This window comes from Cherax quadricarinatus, chromosome 37, assembly GCF_038502225.1.
Source record: "Cherax quadricarinatus isolate ZL_2023a chromosome 37, ASM3850222v1, whole genome shotgun sequence".
Taxonomy (NCBI): Eukaryota; Metazoa; Arthropoda; class Malacostraca; order Decapoda; family Parastacidae; genus Cherax; species Cherax quadricarinatus.
In genome coordinates this window covers 14,438,255-14,462,702 of record NC_091328.1, presented here as the reverse complement: position 1 = coordinate 14,462,702, position 24,448 = coordinate 14,438,255, and the positions used below count along the sequence as shown (strand labels likewise).

At 38.2% G+C, this 24,448-nt stretch overlaps 1 protein-coding gene across 6 annotated transcripts in view; it reads right to left on the bottom strand.

Moving 5' to 3' along the window:
• The window catches only part of LOC128704191 (non-structural maintenance of chromosomes element 3 homolog), a 58,942-nt gene that overhangs the window by 31,367 nt on the left and 3,127 nt on the right, over positions 1–24,448 (bottom strand). For 3 of the 6 annotated variants that reach the window (XM_070091907.1, XM_070091903.1, XM_070091908.1), the window contains exons 2-5: positions 16,756–16,905; positions 13,443–13,577; positions 5,573–5,671; positions 4,908–5,082 (exon numbers count right to left, since the gene is read on the bottom strand). In XM_070091907.1, coding sequence (XP_069948008.1) covers positions 4,908–5,082; positions 5,573–5,671; positions 13,443–13,577; positions 16,756–16,776 — 430 coding nt within the window. In that variant the 5' untranslated portion in view covers positions 16,777–16,905. Of the gene's footprint in view, positions 1–4,907; positions 5,083–5,572; positions 5,672–13,442; positions 13,578–16,755; positions 16,940–24,448 lie in introns of all 6 variants that reach the window. The other 3 variants (XM_070091906.1, XM_070091905.1, XM_070091904.1) reach the window with 2 other exon arrangements.

Genomic DNA, 24,448 nt, shown 5'->3' with positions numbered 1-24,448 from the left:
ACACAAAGTTCAAAATATTCCAATTTCAAAATAGGGTCCAGAATAAACAATGTAGGCATTCCTGGCACTAAACTAACATTTCCTCTGTTCATTAGTTATGTTCTGAGGCTTTACAAATAAATTCCATTTTGATTTTTTATTCACATAATGAATTTTTATTCACACCAAAAAATAGAAGACTTACTGTTATGCAATACTGTAATAATTGTATAAATATCATCACCATATTTGTGAATGTATATTAGACCCACCAGCTGACGTGTATTAGACGTGTGAGGTCGTTTGTTTACTCTTGAATATCGGCAAAAATTTAACATTTCCGCTACTTTGAGCTCAGTTTCAAGCCATTTCCAGTGCTAAAACCAATCAAAATCATCTCTATTTCTGTAATATGTCTTCCATTCTATCAAATGAGACCAAGAAATCGCAAATACAACTATAAAAAACATACGAAAAAACACTGCAAAGTTGCTGTTTTAACCCTTTCAGGGTCCGTCCTGTAGATCTACGGCTGGTCGGTGAGTGTCCAAACCGTAGATCTACGCCAAATTCTAGCGCCGTCAAATTTAGCGCGAAAGCGCTCATAGGCCTACATATGAGAGAACGGGTCTGCGCCGTGGGTGTGCGCCGTAAACAAAAAATCTAGGCGCCTGCATAGCATTGTGGGAACGCCGGCTCAGTCACCCTTGTTCACCATGCCTCGTCGCAAGTCAGCTCTCACTCCCCGGAAAATTGGGACTCTCCTCTTCCTGTCTGATAGTTCTGACACTGATGGAAGTGGAAATGAAGACGAATTCTACGGCTTTGATAAGTTAGTGACCGAAAATAATGACCAGGATATCGATAATAGTGCAGAAAACCCCGACGATCCTCGACCTTCTACCTCTGGTGTGGGCACTCGTGACTCACGGTCGGGTGTTCCTAAACGTAAGAGAAAACTAATATTTTCCCGTGGCCTGGCCTCTGACTTCAGTAATGACGATGATTCTGACGTGGATTGTGATTTTATTGCGCTCGACGATCATTCGAGTAGTGATAGTGAGGAAACATATTCACCATTGAAGCGTCGGTATGTTCGCCGCCGCATGCGCTCGGGTAGTGTACCCTATGCTGTGCCCAGGGGACGGAGTACATCCCGGAGTACATCCCGTGGCCCTACACCCGTTTTAGGTAGTGATAGTGAGGATGATGTGGCTACACTTGGCATGGATGGGCCACAGACATCAGTGGATGGTGTTAGTGGGGCTGGTGGTGGTAGTGGCACCGCCATGCGTGACTCGCTGTGCCACACGGGGACCCACGCTGCTGACTCGTCAGTTCAAGGACAAAGCGGAGCGTCACCCACCAGCCCGCCACAACCACCCGTACAACCAGCCTATGATGTCCAGTATCCACCAGCAAACCGTATCTGGGATTGGCAGCAAAATCCCAATTTTGTTCCCAGCCCTCACCACTTTGATGACTCTCAAAGTGGAATTCTACCTACCTGTCCCCTTGGAACCACGGCCAATGAACTGGAATTCTTTGAATTATTCTTTGACCAGCCATTGATGGAAATTATTGTCAGGGAAAGTAATAAGTATTTTCAGTACACCATGGCAAATACGATCTTATCACCACAGTCAAGACTACACAGGTGGAAAGAGACGACTGTTGCAGAAATGTATTTGCTTTTTGCAACAATAATGCTTATGCCTCATGTCTATAAGCATAATATAAAAGCATACTGGTCCACAGATCGGCTAATTTGTACCCCATCCTTCAGTGAAATAATACCAGTGAACAGGTTTATCTTACTGTTACGTATGTTGCACTTCTCTGACAAAACCAGGCCTGACAGAAGTGACAGGTTATACAAGATTAGAAATGTTTTCATGTATCTCAAACAAAAGTTCAGGATATACTTTTATCCATTCAAGAATCTTGTAATTGACGAGTCTTTGATTTTGTTCAAAGGTAGACTGTCATTCAAGCAGTATATACCGAGCAAGAGGAACCGCTTTGGTATAAAATTGTTTGTACTCTGTGATTGTGACAGTGGCCTGGTGTTGGATATTGTTGTATACACGGGTAGTAAAACATTGAAAGATACCAAGATGTTATTGGGTATATCAGGTGACGTAGTGAGAAACATGATGGCACCTTATCTTGGTAAGGGCCATACATTATATACCGATAACTGGTACACAAGCCCATTACAGTGGACCCCCGGTTAACGATATTTTTTCATTCCAGAAGTATGTTCAGGTGCCAGTACTGACCGAATTTGTTCCCATAAGGAATATTGTGAAGTAGATTAGTCCATTTCAGACCCCCAAACATACACGTACAAACGCACTTACATAAATACACTTACATAATTGGTCGCATTGGGAGGTGATCGTTATGCGGGGGTCCACTGTACTCAGTGATTTCATGCGAGTAAACAAGACAGATTGTGTGGCACAGTGCGTTCTAATCGTAAACATATGCCCAGGCTCAACGCAGGTGTTCGTGGTGATGACGTGCAGGTGTTTACTGCCAATGACATCATGGCATTACGGTGGCATGACAAACGAGATGTCACATTGTTGACAACCATTCACCGTAATGAAATGCAAGACAGTGGCAAAGTTGATCGAGTGACTAATGAACGTATTCGAAAACCAGTGACAGTGATTGATTATACACAAAACATGCGCTTGGTTGACAAGTGTGACATGCAGATTGGTTTTGTTGACTGTGTTCGTAAGAGTTACAAGTGGTACATGAAACTTTTCTTCCATCTCATGGACATTTCAATGCTGAATGCATATAATATGTACCAAATAAAGACTGGTAACAGACCACCGTATGGTGAATTTTGTTTGTCTGTTGTCAGACAACTCATAATGAAGTACCAGGTAACAACACCTGCAATACAACATGGTCCTCGAATTCATCACAATATACCCAAGCGTTTGAGAAGAGAAGGTGATCATTTCATAATACAGCTTCCTTCAACTCAAAAGAAATTTGCTCAGAAGAGATGCATTGTCTGTGCACAAACAAAACGACGGCAACAAAGACGCAAAGACACTCGGTTTATGTGTGAGGAATGTAAGGTGCCTCTGTGCATGGTGCCTTGTTTCAAGGAGTTCCACAAGCTCCAGCAGTTCTAAAACCATGTCCAGTGATTGTAAATATGTAAATATATGATAGAACATTAGTATTATACAATATTTGTGCATGTTTATTGTAATAAACAACAGTGGTAAACAATAATATGATAATAACTTTAGTGCGGTTATTGTGTTCAATACAGTGAGTATATATATATATCAATTATATACAGTATTGGTCTCTCAGGCCCCAAATGTTAGTAGGAATAGAAAAAAATTGGAAAAGAAAAGAAAAAACAACTAAAAGAACAAAATAATATAATACGCATATGTGGAATTCGTCGATGTTGCCGCCACCACATCATTTTCTACAAACTTCTTGGCACTGTATCTCGGTAAGTACTGATCAGATTCTAATTTTTTTTGTTTTATTACCTTCACAAAAATATGCTCTTTAATTCTGTAAAAAAAAATAATTTTTTTTTTTTCAAAATTTCTTGGACACTGGTGCGTGACTTCAGATTTTGGCCTTGGACCCTGAAAGGGTTAATCGAAAAATCATGATTTCAGTTTTTTTCTCTCATTATACACAGTGTGCTGCAGGATCTGTTTTATGTAGTGCACACATACCACATAGATGTATTCTCTCATATCTAGGCCCAAATGTACCACTCACAGTTTATCAGAGTGAGCTGAGCTCATGGCGTAGATCTACGGTTTGGACACTCACCGTAAAGCCGTAGATCTACGGGACGGACCCTGAAAGGGTTAAATGTGTATACAGTAGTGTACTGTATATTGTAATAAACAGAATAGAGGAAATCAGCTCTAATATACATTATTTAGGTATGCATATTGGTCAGAGAGCCCGTCGTAAGTCCAAGTCATCGATAAACGAGTACGTCGCTAAGTGATCAGAAATTGGTAATTTGGCCAATTTCATACAAATTTCCAAATATTCCAGGCACTAAAATAACATTTCCTCTGTTCATTAATTACATTTCCAGGCTTTACATGTGAGTTCCATTATGATTTTTTATTCACACAAAAATATAGAAAATTTACTGTTATGCAATACTGTAAAAATTGTATAAATCATATCAGTGCATTTGTGAATGCATATTAGACCCACCAGTTGACCTGTGTTTGACATGTGACATGATCTGTTTACTTTTGAACATTAGCAAAAATCAAACATTTCTGCTACTTTGAGCTCAATTTCAAGCAATTTTCAGTCTTAAAGTCAATCTAAATTATCTATTTCTGTAATATATCTTCCATTCTATCAAATGAAACCATGAAACCAAGAACACAACCATGAAAACTACACAAAAATACACAGCAAAGTTGGTTTTAAACCAAAAACAGTCACAGTTTTTTTTCTCATGCACTGCTTGCTGCAGGATTTTTTATATGGTGCATACTTACCGCATTGGCCCATTCTCTCATATCTAGGCCCTAATTTACCACTCACACATTATCCGAATGAGCTGAGCTTATGGGATAGTACAAAGGGATCAACACTGACTTCAAAGCCATAGTACAATGGGACTGACCTCGAAAGGGTTAACGAGTTTTTTTTTTACCAGAACACTATTTTTAAAATGATAAAAAAAAATCCTTAAAGTGCCATGCAACAAGCATTTTTTGTTAATTTTTATTTGTCTTTTGTAAATAGTTTCTATTAGCGTGAAAATGCACAGGAAATGTACACAAAAATGTGTATGCAATCCTGAACCTTTTCTTTATTCTTCACATACACTGCACAGTATTTGGAACAAATTGTAAAGCAACAACAAATTATGAATTAAATGAGAAATTACTTACCCTCTTGCATCATTTCACCAGTCATAAATATGCCAGTCAATATAAAAGTAAGAAGGCCTGTCCTGGAATCGTCACTTTTTTTGGAAGCATGTTCACTGTCAGAGTGAACTGTTCCAATATTGTTGATAAGAATATAACTATTTTTCTCCAACTCTACTACTTTGTAAGCATAAACCTGTGCAAAAACAAAGAATATAACTTAAAGATATCTGTTAAGAAATATTGTGTTCAAAACAATTATTATAAGTCTGCTGCAATATCCAAATCCAGCAAAATATCTTGACCAGTGTTGAGCTCTTAAGATTTTCTTTGAATTTGTCTGGTATTAAAATAATCTGCAAAGGGTTTATTTTGAAGGAATCTAAGCATCTTAAAATATATAGTGTTTTGTTGAGAAACTTCTTATTACCAACATTAAATTAAAAATATTATAAAATGTAGAAACTTCAAGGTTGCTAGACATAACTTTTATAGTAAACACTGACCTATGGCATAAACCCTGCCAAAATGTTAACACATTACCATAAGTACATTGCTGTAATATGAAATGTATTTGTAGTGATAGTTTTTCATGATTTGAGGAAAGTAAAAACATAAGAATGGAAGAACACTTCAGTAGGTCTACTGGACCATACAAGGCAAGGTCTTTCTCAAAATGCCCATACCTTTTCCAAGATGTTAGATGCTTCTTCCATAACTGATGTGAAGTGCCGTCCATGATCTTTCATAGTTGCTTTTACAATTTCTGCCCGCCTTACTGGAATCTATAAAAATATACCTTTCTAAGTCATAGTCTTTTGATCATGAATAAAAGTTAAGAATTATACTGTGTTTATCCACAGTCAAATTCTTAAAACTTCTAACATCAGCCAAGTATAAATAATTAAGCTTTATTTTAGCTAATTATACATTTGAATGTTCTGTAATTACATTCAAGATTTTTTTTACAATTGCAAACATTTATTTTCACTTGTCTTGGCTTACATGTCAATATTATTAACAGAATAAATGGCTTTCAATTTATGGCTAAGGCAAACAAGCTATATGTGGCATTGTTATACAGTACAGTACATCTTATCCAGAAAAATGAGCTCAGGATGCAAAATTATTTTTTTTTTTTTTGACTAATTCACAATTATGCTTATACCAGGCATTTATAAGCAGATTTGCTAGGAACAGCAGCCTGATTAATCAGGCCATCAACCAGGAGGGCTAGTCTGGGACTGGGTTTCAGGGGAAGTGACCTCCAGAATGAACTACAGGTGCCATCCATTCCCCTATCTTCATCCTATGAGTTGGTCAAGTATTGCATTACTTGCATATTTTCTAAGTACGTAGTAAACAATTAAACACTATGTTGTAGTCTTAATAACACATTTTATGCAAAAGTACTGCTCACAAAGGTCACAACCTTATCATAGTAATACTGATAATATTTTCATCTCCTGAGACATTTCTTCTGTAAATCAATTACGTGGGTTCAAATTTAATTTAATGGTAATCCTTCTTCTACCACCCCCCAAAAAAGGGCTGATTTGGTATGGAGTGAATATAAAGATGAGTAAATGTTTATTTAGGCCACATACAAAATTAAAATTTTTACAATGGTTTTATATAAAGTAGTAAATTACAGTAGGGCCCTGCTTTACGGTGTTCCGCTAATACGGTCATTTCAAATTATGACCAAAACTCGCTATACAGCTCCCCCCACCTGACTTTCTAATACGGTCACCGTGCCCCACCCAGTTTGTTTACATTCTTCGTGAGATCCGTAAGCACTAAGTCTCTCCATTATGTCTGGAAACTCCAAAATTTCAAGTGTTTTTAAAAGTTATTTCATATTTTATATATACAGTGGACCCCCGGTTAACGATATTTTTTCACTCCAGAAGTATGTTCAGGTGCCAGTACTGACCGAATTTGTTCCCATAAGGAATATTGTGAAGTAGATTAGTCCATTTCAGACCCCCAAACATACACGTACAAACGCACTTACATAAATACACTTACATAATTGGTCGCATTCGGAGGTGATCGTTATGCGGGGGTCCACTGTACTCTGATAATTATACTTATGTATACCTGTACCTAAATAAAGTTACATACTGTGCTGGCATGCAGGTACACATTAAAATCAGTGTCTTATGTCTCGAGATGTCATATTAGTAATGATAATAATCGAGTCTCATTTAAATGTATATTACGTTAATATACACATTTTGATTAATCCATCTATGATTTTTTTCAAAATTATATAATAAACACGATGCATAACATATATGATAAATACACCCCACAGTAGAATAAATAAACATAAATATGAGATGTGGTAACAGACGACTTGCACAACTGACGCCATATTAGAAATGATGATAATAATAATCACCGAGTCTCATTAAATGTCGTATATTATGTTAATATACACAGTTTCATTAATCCATCCATGATTTTTTTCAAAATTATATAATAAATACGATACATAACATATAAAGATGATAAATACACCCCACAATAGAATAAATAAACATAAATGTGGGATGGGTAGGCTCCAGGATGTACATGTTTACAGAGGGGCAACTGATATATAGGATCATTATTTAGTTGTAGCTACAGTTAGAGTAAGAGGTAGATGGGAAAAGAGGAAGGTGGCAACAACAAGTAAGAGGGAGGTGAAAGTGTATAAACTAAGGGAGGAGGAAGTTCGGGTGAGATATAAGCGACTATTGGCAGAAAGGTGGGCTAGTGCAAAGATGAGTAGTGGGGGGGTTGAAGAGGGTTGGAATAGTTTAAAAAATGCAGTATTAGAATGTGGGGCAGAAGTTTGTGGTTATAGGAGGGTGGGGGCAGGAGGAAAGAAGAGTGATTGGTGGAATGATGAAGTAAAGGGTGTGATAAAAGAGAAAAAGTTAGCTTATGAGAGGTTTTTACAAAGCAGAAGTGTTATAAGAAGAGCAGAGTATATGGAGAGTAAAAGAAAGGTGAAGAGAGTGGTGAGAGTGCAAAAGGAGAGCAGATGACAGAGTGGGAGAGGCACTGTCAAGAAATTTTAATGAAAATAAGAAAAAATTTTGGAGCGAGTTAAACAAGTTAAGAAAGCCTAGGGAAAGTATGGATTTGTCAGTTAAAAACAGAGTAGGGGAGTTAGTAGATGGGGAGAGGGAGGTATTAGGTAGATGGCGAGAATATTTTGAGGAACTTTTAAATGTTGAGGAAGAAAGGGAGGTGGTAATTTCATGCACTGGCCAGGGAGATATACCACCATTACTGTACAAGCGAGCGGCCGCCCATATCCTCTCGCATGCTATTTCATTACTTTTTAACAAGTCACTAGAAACTAGCACCTTCCCGAAACTACTCAAGATGGCAAGGGTTACACCAATACATAAAGGTGGTGACCCTACAGACTTAAACAACTATAGGCCAATATCAAACTTACCATTGCTATCCAAAATCTTTGAGAAACTCATACACAGGAGACTATACTCATTTATAACAGCACAAAACATACTCAACCCCTGCCAATTTGGATTTAGGAAAAATAAAAGCACTAATGATGCAATCATAAAAATGCTAGATCTGCTTTACACAGCATTGGAAAATAAGGAATATCCACTAGGTATTTTTATTGACCTAAGAAAAACTTTTGACACAGTAGACCACGACATCCTACTCCACAAACTTGACCATTACGGTATAAGAGGCCATGTGCTTGCTTATTTCAAATCTTACCTTACTAATAGGTATCAGTATGTTACCATTAAAGACATAGCATCAACAACACGGCCACTTGATACTGGAGTTCCGCAGGGAAGTGTCCTTGGTCCCCTGCTCTTCCTCATGTACATCAATGATCTTCCAAACGTATCCCAACACCTGAAACCCATTCTCTTTGCTGACGACACGACTTATGTCATCTCTCACCCTAATCTTGCCACCCTCAACACCATTGTTAACGAGGAGCTGATCAAAATATCGACTTGGATGACAGCCAATAAACTTACGCTTAACACTGACAAAACCTACTATATTATGTTTGGTAGCAGAGCAGGAAATGCACAAATTAACATTAAGATCAACAACACTCTAATTACCAGACATAATGAGGGCAACAACCTGAATTTCAGCACCCATATCCAACACATAACCAAAAAAGTATCCAAAACAGTTGGGATCCTCTCCAAGATACGATACTACGTGCCACAAAATGCCCCTCTCACACTATACCACTCACTTATTTATCCATACCTCACCTATGCTATTTGTGCTTGGGGATCAACTGCAGCAACACACCTAAAGCCAATAATAACCCAACAAAAAGCTGCAGTAAGAATAATCACTAAATCCCATCCCTGGCAACACACCCCCCCACTCTTCATAGATCTAAACTTATTCCCTGTTCAGTACATCCACACTTACTACTGTGCAATCTACATCTACGGGACCTTAAACTCCAATATCAACCTTGACCTAAAATGCTTTCTTGATAGTTGTGACAGAACCCACAGGCATAACACCAGACACAAACATCTCTACGACATTCCCCATGTCCGACTAAACCTTTACAAAAATTCAATGTATGTCAAAGGCCCTAAAATCTGGAACACCCTACCTGAGAACTCTAGAACTGCAGACACATTCATCACCTTCAAAACTACCATTAGAAAACATCTTATCTCCCTGATAAACCCCATCAACTAACTACACGAATACCACCTGGTGGTTCACACTTACACTCACTCACCCATTTGACCATAAACAGAAATATTAATCTCAATCTTAAAATAATGAATCCTATGATACTCCAATACTGAAACTATGTACTGTGCCAAAACAAAAGCATTCACATTGCTAAACTCACAAACTAGTATTTAGTCACTTAGCCATAATACCAACTTACCTCATAATTTGTAATATTTTAAAATAAAGAATTAAACTAAGTCTGCCCGAAATGCCTAGCCATGCTAGGCGTTCTAGTGGTACACTCTGTAATCATTATTTAACTACATGTAAACCACACAACAACCAAATTCTGTAAATTCAACATTGTAATCTTTATAGAGAATAAACTTTGAATTTGAATTTGAATCTTTTAGGAGTGAAGAAGAGCAGAATGTAAGTGTGGGGGAGGTACGTGAGGCATTACGTAGAATGAAAGGGGGTAAAGCACCTGGAACTGATGGGATCATGACAGAAATGTTAAAAGCAGGGGGGAATATAGTGTTGGAGTGGTTGGTACTTTTGTTTAATAAATGTATGAAAGAGGGGAAGGTACCTAGGGATTGGCAGAGAGCATGTATAGTCCCTTTATATAAAGGGAAAGGGGACAAAAGAGATTGTAAAAATTATAGAGGAATAAGTTTACTGAGTATACCAGGAAAAGTATATGGTAGGGTTATAATTGAAAGAATTAGAGGTAAGACAGAATGTAGGATTGTGGATGAGCAGGGAGGTTTCAGAGTGGGTAGGGGATGTGTAGATCAAGTATTTACATTGAAGCATATATGTGAACAGTATTTAGATAAAGGTAGGGAAGTTTTTATTGCATTTATGGATTTAGAAAAGGCATATGATAGAGTGGATAGAGGAGCAATGTGGCAGATGTTGCAAGTATATGGAATAGGTGGTAAGTTACTAAATGCTGTAAAGAGTTTTTATGATGATAGTGAGGCTCAGGTTAGGGTGTGTAGAAGAGAGGGAGAATGCTTCCCGGTAAAAGTAGGTCTTAGACAGGGATGTGTAATGTCACCATGGTTGTTTAATATATTTATAGATGGGGTTGTAAAAGAAGTAAATGCTAGGGTGTTCGGGAGAGGGGTGGGATTAAATTATGGGGAATCAAACTCAAAATGGGAATTGACACAGTTACTTTTTGCTGATGATACTGTGCTTATGGGAGATTCTAAAGAAAAATTGCAAAGGTTAGTGGATGAGTTTGGGAATGTGTGTAAAGGTAGAAAGTTGAAAGTGAACATAGAAAAGAGTAAGGTGATGAGGGTATCAAATGATTTAGATAAAGAAAAATTGGATATCAAATTGGGGAGGAGGAATATGGAAGAAGTGAATGTTTTCAGATACTTGGGAGTTAACGTGTCGGCAGATGGATTTATGAAGGATGAGGTTAATCATAGAATTGATGAGGGAAAAAAGGTGAGTGGTGCGTTGAGGTATATGTGGAGTCAAAAAACGTCATCTATGGAGGCAAAGAAGGGAATGTATGAAAGTATAGTAGTACCAACACTCTTATATGGATGTGAAGTTTGGGTGGTAAATGCAACAGCGAGGAGACAGTTGGAGGCAGTGGAGATGTCCTGTCTAAGGGCAATGTGTGATGTAAATATTATGCAGAAAATTCAGAGTGTGGAAATTAGGAAAAGGTGTGAAGTTAATAAAAGCATTAGTCAGAGGGCAGAAGAGGGGTTGTTGAGGTGGTTTGGTCATTTAGAGAGAATGGATCAAAGTAGAATGACATGGAAAGCATATAAATCTATAGGGGAAGGAAGGAGGGGTAGGAGTCATCCTCAAAAGGGTTGGAGGGGGTAAAGGAGGTTTTGTGTGCGAGGGGCTTGGACTTCCAGCAAGCGTGCGTGAGCGTGTTAGATAGGAGTGAATGGAGACGAATGGTACTTGGGACCTGACTATCTGTTGGAGTGTGAGCAGGGTAATATTTAGTGAAGGGATTCAGGGAAACCGGTTATTTTCATATAGTTGGACTTGAGTCCTGGAAATGGGAAGTACAATGCCTGCACTTTAAAGGAGGGGTTTGGGATATTGGCAGTTTGGAGGGATATGTTGTGTATCTTTATACATATATGCTTCTAAACTGTTGTATTCTGAGCACCTCTGCAAAAGCAGTGATAATGTGTAAGTGTGGTGAAAGTGTTGAATGATGATGAAAGTATTTTCTTTTTTGGGGATTTTCTTTCTTTTTTTTGGGTCACCCTGCCTCGGTGGGAGACGGCCGACTTGTTGAAAAAAAAAAAAAATCAATGTAGAGACAACTTGTACACAATGTAACTTGTACACAAACCAGACGTGTACACTTTGTTTACAAAACTTACGTTTGCCTGGTTTGTTTACATAACACTGCACCTGTCCTCCCTCATGTACTCATTCTCTCTCTCTCATTTATTCATTTTATCTCGTTTACTCACCCCTGACCCTACATTAAGACTACAAATATTTTAAGGTAAGTAATGAGTGAACTGTATATGCATTTTATCGCTCTGGGATGCTTAAATATCATAGAATAGTATGTGTGGGTGGGGTGGCCTGGCTGACTACCATACATACCACACTTGATTTCGTACAATAAATACCACTCATCTCACCCTAGACTAAGACTACAAATATTTTAAGGTAAGTAATGAGTAAACAGTACAGCATTTTATCGCTCTGGGATGCTTAAATATAATAGAACATTATGTGTAGGTGGGGTGGCCTGGTATGTTAGCCTGGCTGACTACCATACATACCACACTTGATTTCTTACAATAAATACTACTTGTCTCACCCTAGATTAAGACTATAAATATTTTAAGGTAAGTAATTAGTGCACTATGTGTGTATAGTACTTTTTTATTGTTTTTTGATAACTAGTTCTATTGCTAACTTAATATATGTTAGTGTAAACTTGTTATCTAGTATTTGTATGCATTTATAAGGGAAAAAAAAAGTGTGTTCCACTTTACGGCGATTTCCGCTTTACGGCGGTAGCCTGGAACCTAACCTGCAGTATAAGTGGGGCCCTACTGTATGTAGAATTGAACTTAAGATAAAAAAGACTAAGTTTGTGTACACTATATATCCTGCCAAGCAAGTGGGGAATGAAATTAGAGTAGATTACATTTAATAAGGTCATATCAGATGGTGTAAGTTTCCAAGTACAGAAGTTAATCTCAGAGGAACCTGTATGAAAAGCATTAAATTAAATATGGTACAACTGATAAATTAAAGTGGCAAAACTTACCACAATAAATCCAGACAATAATCTCAGATGAGCACAAGCTATATTTATCTTTATGACGGAAGACTATGCAAAAAATTAATAGTATAAGAATGGAGAAACAATGCAGCAGGCCTACTGGCCCATACTAGGCAGGTCTTTCTCAAAACCAACCATTCATGCTACTTATTTGTCTAAACTTTTCCCAAAGCCACCCAAGAATTTGCTTATAGTATACCTAAGGTCCTAATCAAACCCAGCCCTTCTTACTCGTATATCTGTCTGATCTCTCTTTTAAACTCCCCAAGATTTCAGCTTCTATTACCATACTTGGCAGGTGGTTCCATTCTGTGACAACTTTACCCCCAAAATACTACTCTAAGCCCCAAAAGCCACCTGCCTTTTATACGGCCCATCTATATATGGTAGAAGTGAAGTATACATAACAGAATTTTTTCCACATGTTAAGGTTTTTTATACATTGGAAAATATGTTATGTAACTGACCTGCAGAAAAGAAAAAATCAATTTGCAATTATATTATTGTTCCAACATGACAAAAGTGCATTTCTTCTTTAAATATATCACACTTACCTTCTTGGTTTCAGCTACCAACAAGTAATTACAAACAAGACCAGCAAGTTTAGTTTTAGGGTGCTGTGACAGTTGAGTGTTCTTCTGACTTTGAGACTGGCTCTGATTTTCCTCCTCCTCCTCATCACTGCTCTCCTGTGTGTAGTGTTATGCATGTAGATTATCTATATCTTTAGTTTAAAAAGTCTGAAAAAGAACGTAGCTTAAATGACGATTAGCAAGAGTTATAAACTTTACTGCTTGAAATATTATTATTATCATCATCAATGTTATTAAAAACAAAGAGTATAGGCACCAGAACTGTGTCTTGGGGTACTGAGCTTTTGACTTTGCTAATGCTGGATTTTGCTCTGTTTACCACTACTACTCTGTGTTCTATCTGTCAGAAAGTTGAATATCCATTTGTCTACTCTCCCTGTTATACATACTGCTCTCATGTTGTATGCAATCACCCCATGACTGTATTTGTCAAATGCCATTGCAAAATCTGTGTTTGATACTATTTACTACCTAGTAACCCAATGAACCTCTGTCAAGCTTTTAGTAGTCTTTAAGTATTAGGATTAGTCTGCCCAAAATGCCCTGGCATGATAGTGGCTTTCTTTGTACTTAACACCTCAAAAATTTAATTGCACATTGTAACCTTTGCAAAGAAATAAATTTTTGTCTTTGTCTTGTCTTGATAAATAATGCAAAGGCATATTCAGCATTTGAACTTGCAACTGGCCAGTCACTAGTAATCAAATGCCAAAGAATCCTTTGAATTGTTTACATTCGTTCATTACAGATTTTAGTCCCTGACAAATAATCCTGAGATCACTAAGAAGCTTAGAAGAAGCATTCACAAATCTATCAGATTAACCCCTTTACTGTGTCTAGTGTCTTTCTTTCAACACACTGGCCGTATCCCACCGAGGCAGGGTGGCCCAAAAGGAAAAAGGAAAATTTCTCCTTTTACATTTAGTAATACATACAGGAGAAGAGGTTACTAGCCCCTTGCTCCCAGCATTTTAGTTGCCTCTTACAACACGCATGGCTTACGGAGGAAGAATTCTGTTCCACTTCCCCATGGAGGTAAGAGGAAATAAACAAGAACAAGAACTAGAAAGAAAATAGTAGAAAACCCAGAGGGGTGTGTATATATGTTTGTACATGTATGTGTAGTGTGACCTAAGTGTAAGTAGAAGTAGCAAGGCGTACCTGAAATCTTGCATGTATATGAGACAGAATAAAAAGACACCAGCAATCCTACCATCATGTAAAACAATTACAGGCTTCCGTTTTACACTCACTTGGCAGGACGGTAGAACCTCCCTGGGTGGTTGCTATCTACCAACCTACTACATACCTGTGTCTAGTGTATTGCTACATATTTGTAGTCTTCAAATGGTATAATTTTTATATATTTTATGTATAATAGCTCAGTCTTAAGCTGAAAGTATAACCTGCAACACTGTTTTGGTGGGCATAAAAAAAAATGGATTAATGGCTAATAGTATTGTAAGTATAATAAAAGCATAAAATGCATCAAGAAGAGTAGCTTTGAAATATAGAACACTATCTTGAAACAGCATAATTTCCTACATACTTCACAGGAAAAACAATTGTAGAAACTTGAATAAATCCCTTTTGAAAATACAAGAAAAAATTAAAAATCAAGATAATTTTGCTTAGAGATATTTAAATCATGACGTAAGATTATCATCATTAGTTTGTAAAAAGAAAATGTGAAATTCGCATAGCTTTAAAAACATCTGCTTCCTTCTTTGGTTTCGAGACTACACAAAACATAATTTGGAAGTCCAAAAATAGGAATAGCTATCCCAGTTTGTTACTTAAAAAAATTGAGGATACAGTGCCCTCAAAAAATTGGTTTTAAAACAAGTACAGTATATTAAAAGGGAACTACAGTGGACCCCTGCCTTATGAATGCATCGCTTTATCTTAAATCCACCATATAAAGCATTTGAAAGCATAAATTTTGCCTCGCCTCACGATAAAAAACTCGCCTTGCGCAATTTGTCCGGGACGCGTCCCACATGTGGCCTCAGCGTCAGTGTTTACAAGCCAGCCAGTGCAGTCTCATCTACGCATACATTCGGTACATTTCACATTATCCCAGCATTTTTAGTGCTTGTAACTGCAAAATAAGTCACCATGGACCCCAAGAAAGCTTCTAGTGCCATCCCTGTGGTAAAAAGGGTGAGAATTAGTATGGAATTGTAAAAAGAGATTAAGGAAATGTGTACAAAGTGGGTTGAACTGAAAACCTTTATGGATGAAAATCACCCTGACACAGCTACTGCAAGCCGTGTTGGCAACCTGTACAATGACAATGTTATGGCCCATTTTAGGAAAGTCTTAAAGGAACGGGAGGTACAGAGCTCTATGGACAGTCCTAATGGAAGGGGATTCCCCTTCTAAACAATAACTTCCACACTCTCCCCTCCTCCCCTCCCATCAACCATCACCAGATCTTCAATAAAGGTAAGTGTCATGTATTCTATTCTTAGTAAGTAATTGTGCATGTCTTCTTCAGTTTGTGTGTATTAAAACTAATATTTCATGTGGTAAAAATTTTTTTTTTGCATACTTTGGGGTGTCAGGAACAGATTAATTTGATTTCCATTATTTCTTATGGGGAAAATTAATTCGGCTAACGATAATTTCGGCTTATGATGAGCTCTCAGGAAAGGATTAATATCGTAAGGTGGGGGTCCACTGTATATACATTATGTAACAGTAATACAAACTTTAATTTCACCAAGAACTGACGAAAGACTGAGAATGACTGGAAGAAGCATTTTAAAGCTATCACCAAAAAAATATGGGATTTGTAGTATAGTCGGACTCCCGTATCTGTGGGGGATATGTTCCAAGGACTTGTGGTGGATGCCAAAACTGCAGATAGTAGCAAACCCTACATATAAGTTCTATACATATATTCTGTACCTATTATAAAGTTTAACTGATAAATTATGCACAACATGTGGAGAATTATCATTTTTTCACTGATGGGAAGCACTTCACAGCTTCTCTTAGGCTTTGAAGAACTGCCAGCTTCTCTACTTTTGTGCTTTGGGGCCATTATTATGCAAAATTAAGAGGTATTTTTGGGCCACAGTTAACTGCAGATAACTGAAACCGCGGATAAGAAATCAGTGGATAAGGGGGTTCTATTGACTTCCAAGAACAGAAAATAAAAAGTAAATGTGAAGAGATGACTGAATTACTGTAGTTATAACAATACAGTTCTTCACTATCAAGATCATATAAGCATATATGTATAGAAATGCAATAACTATTTGCTTACCACATTATGCATTCGAGGCATGATGAAGGGTTGGTGGCGTTTTCCTGGTTACAATTTTCTATCGTATTCACCCTTCTGCTTCATACAGTAATTACTATCGAGGTATATTCACGTGCTTCATATGTATGATATCCTGGTCAAACTTGGAACCTAAAAAATATTTGCCACAAACATCTGAAAAAATCTTTCACACATTTATTTTTATTAAATCTCTTGCTTTATTAATTGTTATACTGCCCATTTATTAAAGGTAAATTAAAGGGACTACCCTCAACCACATGCATTTATATTTTCCCTATGCAATAGTATCTAGATAACATCCCTACTTTCACGCCAAAAAAAAAGGACACACATGGTGCAATTATAAAAATGCTTGAACTACTTCATGCAACTCTTGAAAATAATGAACATCTTGCATCTTAAACTAGAACATTATGGTATCAGAGGTCATACTCTTGCATAACTAGTCATATCCTAGTAACAGACACCAGTATGTCTCCATCAATGGCATAATCTCGTCAACTCAGCCTGTTGACATAGGCGCGCATTTCGGCAGTGTTCTTAGCCCTTTGCTCTTCCTTGTACACATCAAGATATGTAAGAGTAAGAGGTGTAATATTTTGAGATTTCCACTTGGTAAGGTGGACAAGAAACAAGAAAGAACAAGATGGCTACACCTTACCTAGTAAGTAAAATAAAGAATTCTCTCATTAACACTGTTAACGAGGAGCTCGTTAAAATATCTACCTGGATGACTACCAATAAACTCTCTTAACATTGATAAGACCTTCTACATGATGTTTGGGAAAAGAGTTGCAAATGTCCAACTAAATGTTATGATTAATGATTATCCCACTGCAAGACAAAATGAAGGAAAATTCTTAGGTCTGTACCTCAACAGCAGTTTGAAATTCAACACCCAGTCAGTACATGACCAAAAATAAAAAGGTATCTAAATCAGTTGGCATCCTCTCTATGATACATTACTATGTACCTCAAACAGCACTACTTACATTATACTACTCTCTAATCTATCCTTACCTCACCTACATTATTTGTGCCTATGGATCCACTACAGCAAATCATCGAAAATCAATAATAACTCGACAAAAAGCAGCTGTAGGAGTGATTACATAGTCTAGCGTCAGACAGCATTATCTCCCTCTCTTCAAAAATCTAAACTTACTTAATACAGTGGACCCCCGCATAACGATTACCTCCGAATGTGACCAATTATGTAAGTGTATTTATGTAAGTGTGTTTGTACGTGTATGTTTGGGGGTCTGAAATGGACTAATCTACTTCACAATATTTCTTATGGGAACAAATTCGGTCAGTACTGGCACCTGAACATACTTCTGGAGTGAAAAAATATCGTTACCGGGGGTCCACTGTATACATAAAATTCACTTGTACTACTGTGCATACTACATATACAAGACAATCAATTCTAATATCAATCCTGCTCTTAAACTCTTTCTTGATAACTGCAACAGAACTCATAGGCATAATACTAGACACAAAAATCTCTGTAAAAACTCAATGTGCATAAAAGGACCTAAAATCTGAAACATCTACCTGAAGATTCCAGAGGTTCCCTGTCAGCCAACCACTTCAAAGCTACTGTTAAAAAACACCTCCCTTACCTTAATGTGATCCTGACAAAAATTTATTATATCAAAGAAATACCTGGTAGGCAACACACTCGCCTCACACACTGAGTGTCCATGGTTCGATCCCCAGCAAGGGTAGAAACATTGGTGTTTCCTTATACACGTTGTCCCCTTCACCTAGGTGTTTAGGTGCTAGTTGATTGGTGTGGGTTGCATCCTGGGGGACAATATTTAAAGACCCCAAAGGAAATAAGACAGACAGTCCTCGATGACACCAACTTTCCTGGGTTATCCTGGGTGGCTAACCCTCTGGGGTTAAAAATCTGAACAAAATCTCATCTTAACTTGCCCCTCGAGGGAGGTTCCTTCATACTGGTGGGTGGCTCTTGATATAGGGAGTTGGATCTGTGCTCTGGTTCCCTAAATTGTACCTGAATACCTTCCATCCCCCCCCCCCCATCACATTCACTGTATAATCCTATGGGTTAAGTGCACCCCCATAATTATAAATAATTATCTTAACTCGTATTTTATCTAATAAGTAAGTAAGTAAGTTTATTCAGGTATACACAAATACAGTTACATAGAATTATCATACATAGCAGCATATGTGTAGAGAACCTAGGATAACCCAAAAAAGTCAGACAGAGTGACTTGTCAGACAGTGTTCTTGTTCCAGCCTTCCTGCAACTCTCATTTAGAACTAGACTTTTTTTTGTATGAATTCAGGTACCTAGCTTCAACTTTAATGTATCTTAAATTAGATTTTTTATTAAATTATTGAATACCTTTAATATAGTATAAACTAAGTACGTATTCTTATTCTTATGTACTACACATGTAAGTAATGTAGTAATTATAAGTTAGTTTCAAGGCTGTCTGAAATGCTTTGCAAAACAATGAGCTTTCTATAAAGTAATTAATACATGTCATATACCATAATACATGTCATATACCGCTAACCAGACTGAGAGTTGAAGATCAAAACGAATTTTTTATGAGAGAGCCACAAAATTTGGTTAACACAAGCCTATCCGATGTTATCCTGACGCCAAATGACTTCGAACAGGCGATAAATGACATGCCCATGCACTCTGCCCCAGGGCCAGACTCATGGAACTCCGTGTTCATCAAGAACTGCAAGAAGCCCCTATCACGAGCCTTTTCCATCCTATGGAGAGGGAGCATGGACACGGGGGTCGTCCCACAGTTACTAAAAACAACAGACATAGCCCCACTTCACAAAGGGGGCAGTAAAGCAACAGCAAAGAACTACAGACCGATAGCACTAACATCCCATATCATAAAAATCTTTGAAAGGGTCCTAAGAAGCAAGATCATCACCCATCTAGAAACCCATCAGTTACACAACCCAGGGCAACATGGGTTTAGAACAGGTCGCTCCTGTCTGTCTCAACTATTGGATCACTATGACAAGGTCCTAAATGCACTACAAGATAAAAAGAATGCAGATGTAATATATACAGACTTTGCAAAAGCCTTCGACAAGTGTGACCATGGCGTAATAGCGCACAAAATACGTGCTAAAGGGATAACAGGAAATGTCGGTCGATGGATCTATAATTTCCTCACTAACAGAACACAGAGAGTAGTCGTCAACAGAGTACAGTCCGAGGCAGCTACGGTGAAAAGCTCTGTTCCACAAGGCACAGTACTCGCTCCCATCTTGTTCCTCATCCTTATATCCGACATAGACAAGGATGTCAGCCACAGCACCGTGTCTTCCTTTGCAGATGACAGTGTCTTCCATTGCAGACACTGCAAGGCTCCAGGTGGACATCAACCAAATCTTTCAGTGGGCTGCAGAAAACAATATGAAGTTCAACGATGAGAAATTTCAATTACTCAGATATGGTAAACATGAGGAAATGAAATCTTCATCAGAGTACAAAACAAATTCTGGCCACAAAATAGAGCGAAACACCAACGTCAAAGACCTGGGAGTGATCATGTCGGAGGATCTCACCTTCAAGGATCATAACATTGTATCAATCGCATCTACTAGAAAAATGACAGGATGGATAATGAGAACCTTCAAAACTAGGGAGGCCAAGCCCATGATGACACTCTTCAGGTCACTTGTTCTATCTAGGCTGGAATATTGCTGCACACTAACAGCACCTTTCAAGGCAGGTGAAATTGATGACCTAGAAAATGTACAGAGAACCTTCACGGCGCGCATAACGGAGATAAAACACCTCAATTACTGGGAGCGCTTGAGGTTCCTGAACCTGTATTCCCTGGAACGCAGGCGGGAGAGATACATGATTATATACACCTGGAAAATCCTAGAGGGACTAGTACCGAACTTGCACACGAAAATCACTCGCTACGAAAGCAAAAGACTTGGCAGACGATGCAACATCCCCCCAATGAAAAGCAGGGGTGTCACTAGCACGTTAAGAGACCATACAATAAGTGTCAGAGGCCCGAGACTGTTCAACTGCCTCCCAGCATACATAAGGGGGATTACCAACAGACCCCTGGCAGTCTTCAAGCTGGCACTGGACAAGCACCTAAAGTCGGTTCCTGACCAGCCGGGCTGTGGCTCGTACGTTGGTTTGCGTGCAGCCAGCAGCAACAGCCTGGTTGATCAGGCTCTGATCCACCAGGAGGCCTGGTCACAGACCGGGCCGCGGGGGCGTTGACCCACGGAACTCTCTCCAGGTAAACTCCATTGAAGGTAAGAATGTTGTTGTTGTTGGGGATAGCCAGGTTAGATACATGGATAGGGCATTCAGGACAGCTATAGATATAATTAGGAAGAAGGGGGGGTGCCTTGTTATATGTGGCATTTTGCCAAGAAGAGGTGTTGGTAATGAATGGTTGTCCAGAGCAATTGGTATTAATTGTTGGCTGGATAAACACTGTAAGGATAATGCAGTACCATTCATTGACAACTGGGACAACTTCTATGGCTGAAATGACATGTATGCTAGGGATGGGGTTCACTTATCCAGGGCGGGTGTGGATTTTCTTGCTAGCTCAGTTGAGGGGGTTGTTAGGACTTTAAACTAGGATTAGTTAGAGGTATGGGTTTACAAATGATAAATAATGAGTAAGGATATATTGACTTATGCTCTGATATTAAGAATCTTAATAGTAACTGTCATGGAGTAACTCTGGGTAATGATAATTTCAGAAATTGTGTAAAAACAAAGATGAATTGGAAAAATGCGCATAAGAAAAAACGCATGATGGTATTTTATGCCAACAGTAGAAGTGCAAGAAATAATATTAATGAACTATGTTTGGTAGCATGTTCTGGGAACTTAGATATCATTGCATTAACTGAAACGTGGTACGATTTAAAGAGTCGGGATATGATTGCTGAGTGTAATATTCAAGGGTTTAAGTTGTTCCATGTGGATAGATGTAATGGGAAGGGGGGAGGAGTTGCATTATATGTTCGAGAAAATATTAATTGTTGCATAAAAACAGGTATAAAAATAGATGGAACAGTAACAGAATCTGTTTGGGTAGAGTTTGTAGAGGGTCAAGAAAAACTAATTCTAGGTGTAATATACCGACCTCCTAGCTTGGATCACGATAGAGGGAGACTTCTTTGGGACGAAATTGTTAGGGCTTCTAGACACAATAACATAGTCATAGTAGGGGACTTTAATTTTAGTCAAATTGACTGGAATTCTTTGACAGGTAATCTAGAGTCCAGTGACTTTATGGAAACAGTTCAGGACTGTTTTCTGAAGCAGTGCGTAACAGAGCCTACCAGGGGTAATAATTTGCTAGACCTAGTCTTGTCAAATAAGGAAACACTCGTAAATAATCTGGAGATCACTGAAGAGCTTGGCGCAAGTGATCACATATCCATCACTTTTAGCATTGACTGGAAATGCAAGAATAATGATAATACAGTAAAAATCCCTGATTTTCATTCTGCCGATTATAATGGACTTAGGGAACGCCTGTCTAATCTTGATTGGGGTTATCTAGCTAATGATTTTATTGACGATGATCATACTTATGATTATGAAGGGATCTGCTTTTATGATTGTTTTCTTAATAATGTACACCGTGCCCAGAGTATATACATTCCCCAGAGAGAAATTAGATCTAATAATAACGATCCCAAATGGATTAACAGGAGGCTAAAGCATCTATTAGGGGAGAAAAGGGAAATTTATAGGTGCATCAGAAGAGGAGAGGTTAACCTTACTGACCAATATGTTCAGCCTAAAAGAGAAGTAAAAAAGGGGATTAGAAAGGCTAAACGTGACTATGAAATTAGAGTTGCTAATGAATCAAAGACTAATCCAAAGGGGTTCTTTCAAGTGTATAGGACGAAGGTGAAGGAAAAAGTAGGACCTCTGAAAATTGGGAATGGACAACTGACGGATAATGAACTGGAAATGTGTTCCTTATTTAATGACTATTTTTTGTCAGTTTTTACACAGGAAGATGTAAATGAGATTCCAGTAATTAACAATTATTTAGTTCCTGATTAATTTAAATTAACTAATATTACTGTCACGAGGGACATGGTTATTAAACAGATAGACAAACTGAAGCAAAATAAGTCCCCGGGACCCGATGAGCCGTTTTCCAGGGTACTTAAGGAATGCAAGATGGAGCTTAGTCAGCCATTAACTAGTGTGTTTAATGCGTCCATCCTTACCGGTGTTGTTCCAGAGTTGTGGAAGATGGCTAATGTGGTTCCTATATTCAAATCAGGGGATAAGTCCACTCCTTCAAATTACCGTCCAATAAGCCTGACATCTATAGTGGGCAAGTTATTAGAATCAATTATAGCTGACATTATCAGAAGTCACCTTGAAGAGCATAACTTGATAAATGAATCTCAGCATGGATTCACGAGAGGTCGTTCCTGCCTGACAAACTTACTGACGTTCTTCAATAGAACATTTGAGGCAGTTGACAGTGATAAGGAATATGATATTGTTTATCTGGATTTTAGTAAAGCCTTCGATAGAGTACCTCCCAAGAGAGACTTAAGAAAAGTGGCAGCTCATGGTATAGGAGGTAAAGTTCTAGCATGGATAGAGGCATGGCTTACCAATAGAAAGCAGAGAGTTACCATTAATGGAGTGAAATCTGAATGGGGATTAGTCACTAGTGGCATTCCACAAGGATCAGTTTTAGGCCCTCTCTTGTTCATAATTTACATTAATGACCTTGATGAAGGGATTACGAGTGACATGAGTAAGTTTGCTGATGATACAAAGATAGGCCGTATAATTCACTCTGAGGAGGATAGCAATGAACTCCAGGAGGATTTGGACAAATTAATGTCTTGGTCTGAAAAATGGCAGATGAAGTTAAATGTGGATAAGTGTAAGGTACTTGCCCTTGGTAATGAAAATAACCCTCGAAGCTATAATCTAGGTGAAGTAGAGCTTGATCATACAGAATGTGAAAAAGACTTGGGAGTCATGGTAAGCAGAAATCTAAAGCCAAGACAGCAGTGCCTTAGTGTGCGCAACAAGGCCAACAGATTACTTGGATTCATCTCAAGAAGTATAAGTAACAGAAGTCCAAAAGTTATTTTACAGCTCTATACATCACTAGTGAGGCCTCATTTAGATTATGCTGCTCAGTTTTAGTCCCCTTACTACAGGATGGATATAGACTAATTGGAGAACATACAGAGAAGAATGACTAAAATGATTTACTGTGTAAGGAACCTCCCGTATGAAGATAGACTTAAAGCCTTAAATCTCCACTCTCTGGAGAGGCGTAGAATGAGAGGAGATATCATTGAAGTGTATAAGTGGATGACGGGCATAAACAAGGGAGATATTAATAAAGTACTGAGGGTGTCGAACCAGGTAAGAACCAGGAATAATGGATTTAAGTTGGATAAATTTAGATTTAGAAAGGACATTGGTAAGTACTGGTTTTCTAAGAGTTGTAGATGCGTGGAACAGTCTTCCCAGTGGGGTGATAGAGGCTAGGACCATGGGTAGCTTTAAGAAGAGACTGGACAAATATATGAGTGGGAGGGGCTGGGTTTGATTGGTGTCATTGGGTACGGGAGTTATTTCTTGGGTAGCTTAAGGTAGAGGTCATTTTGATAAGGA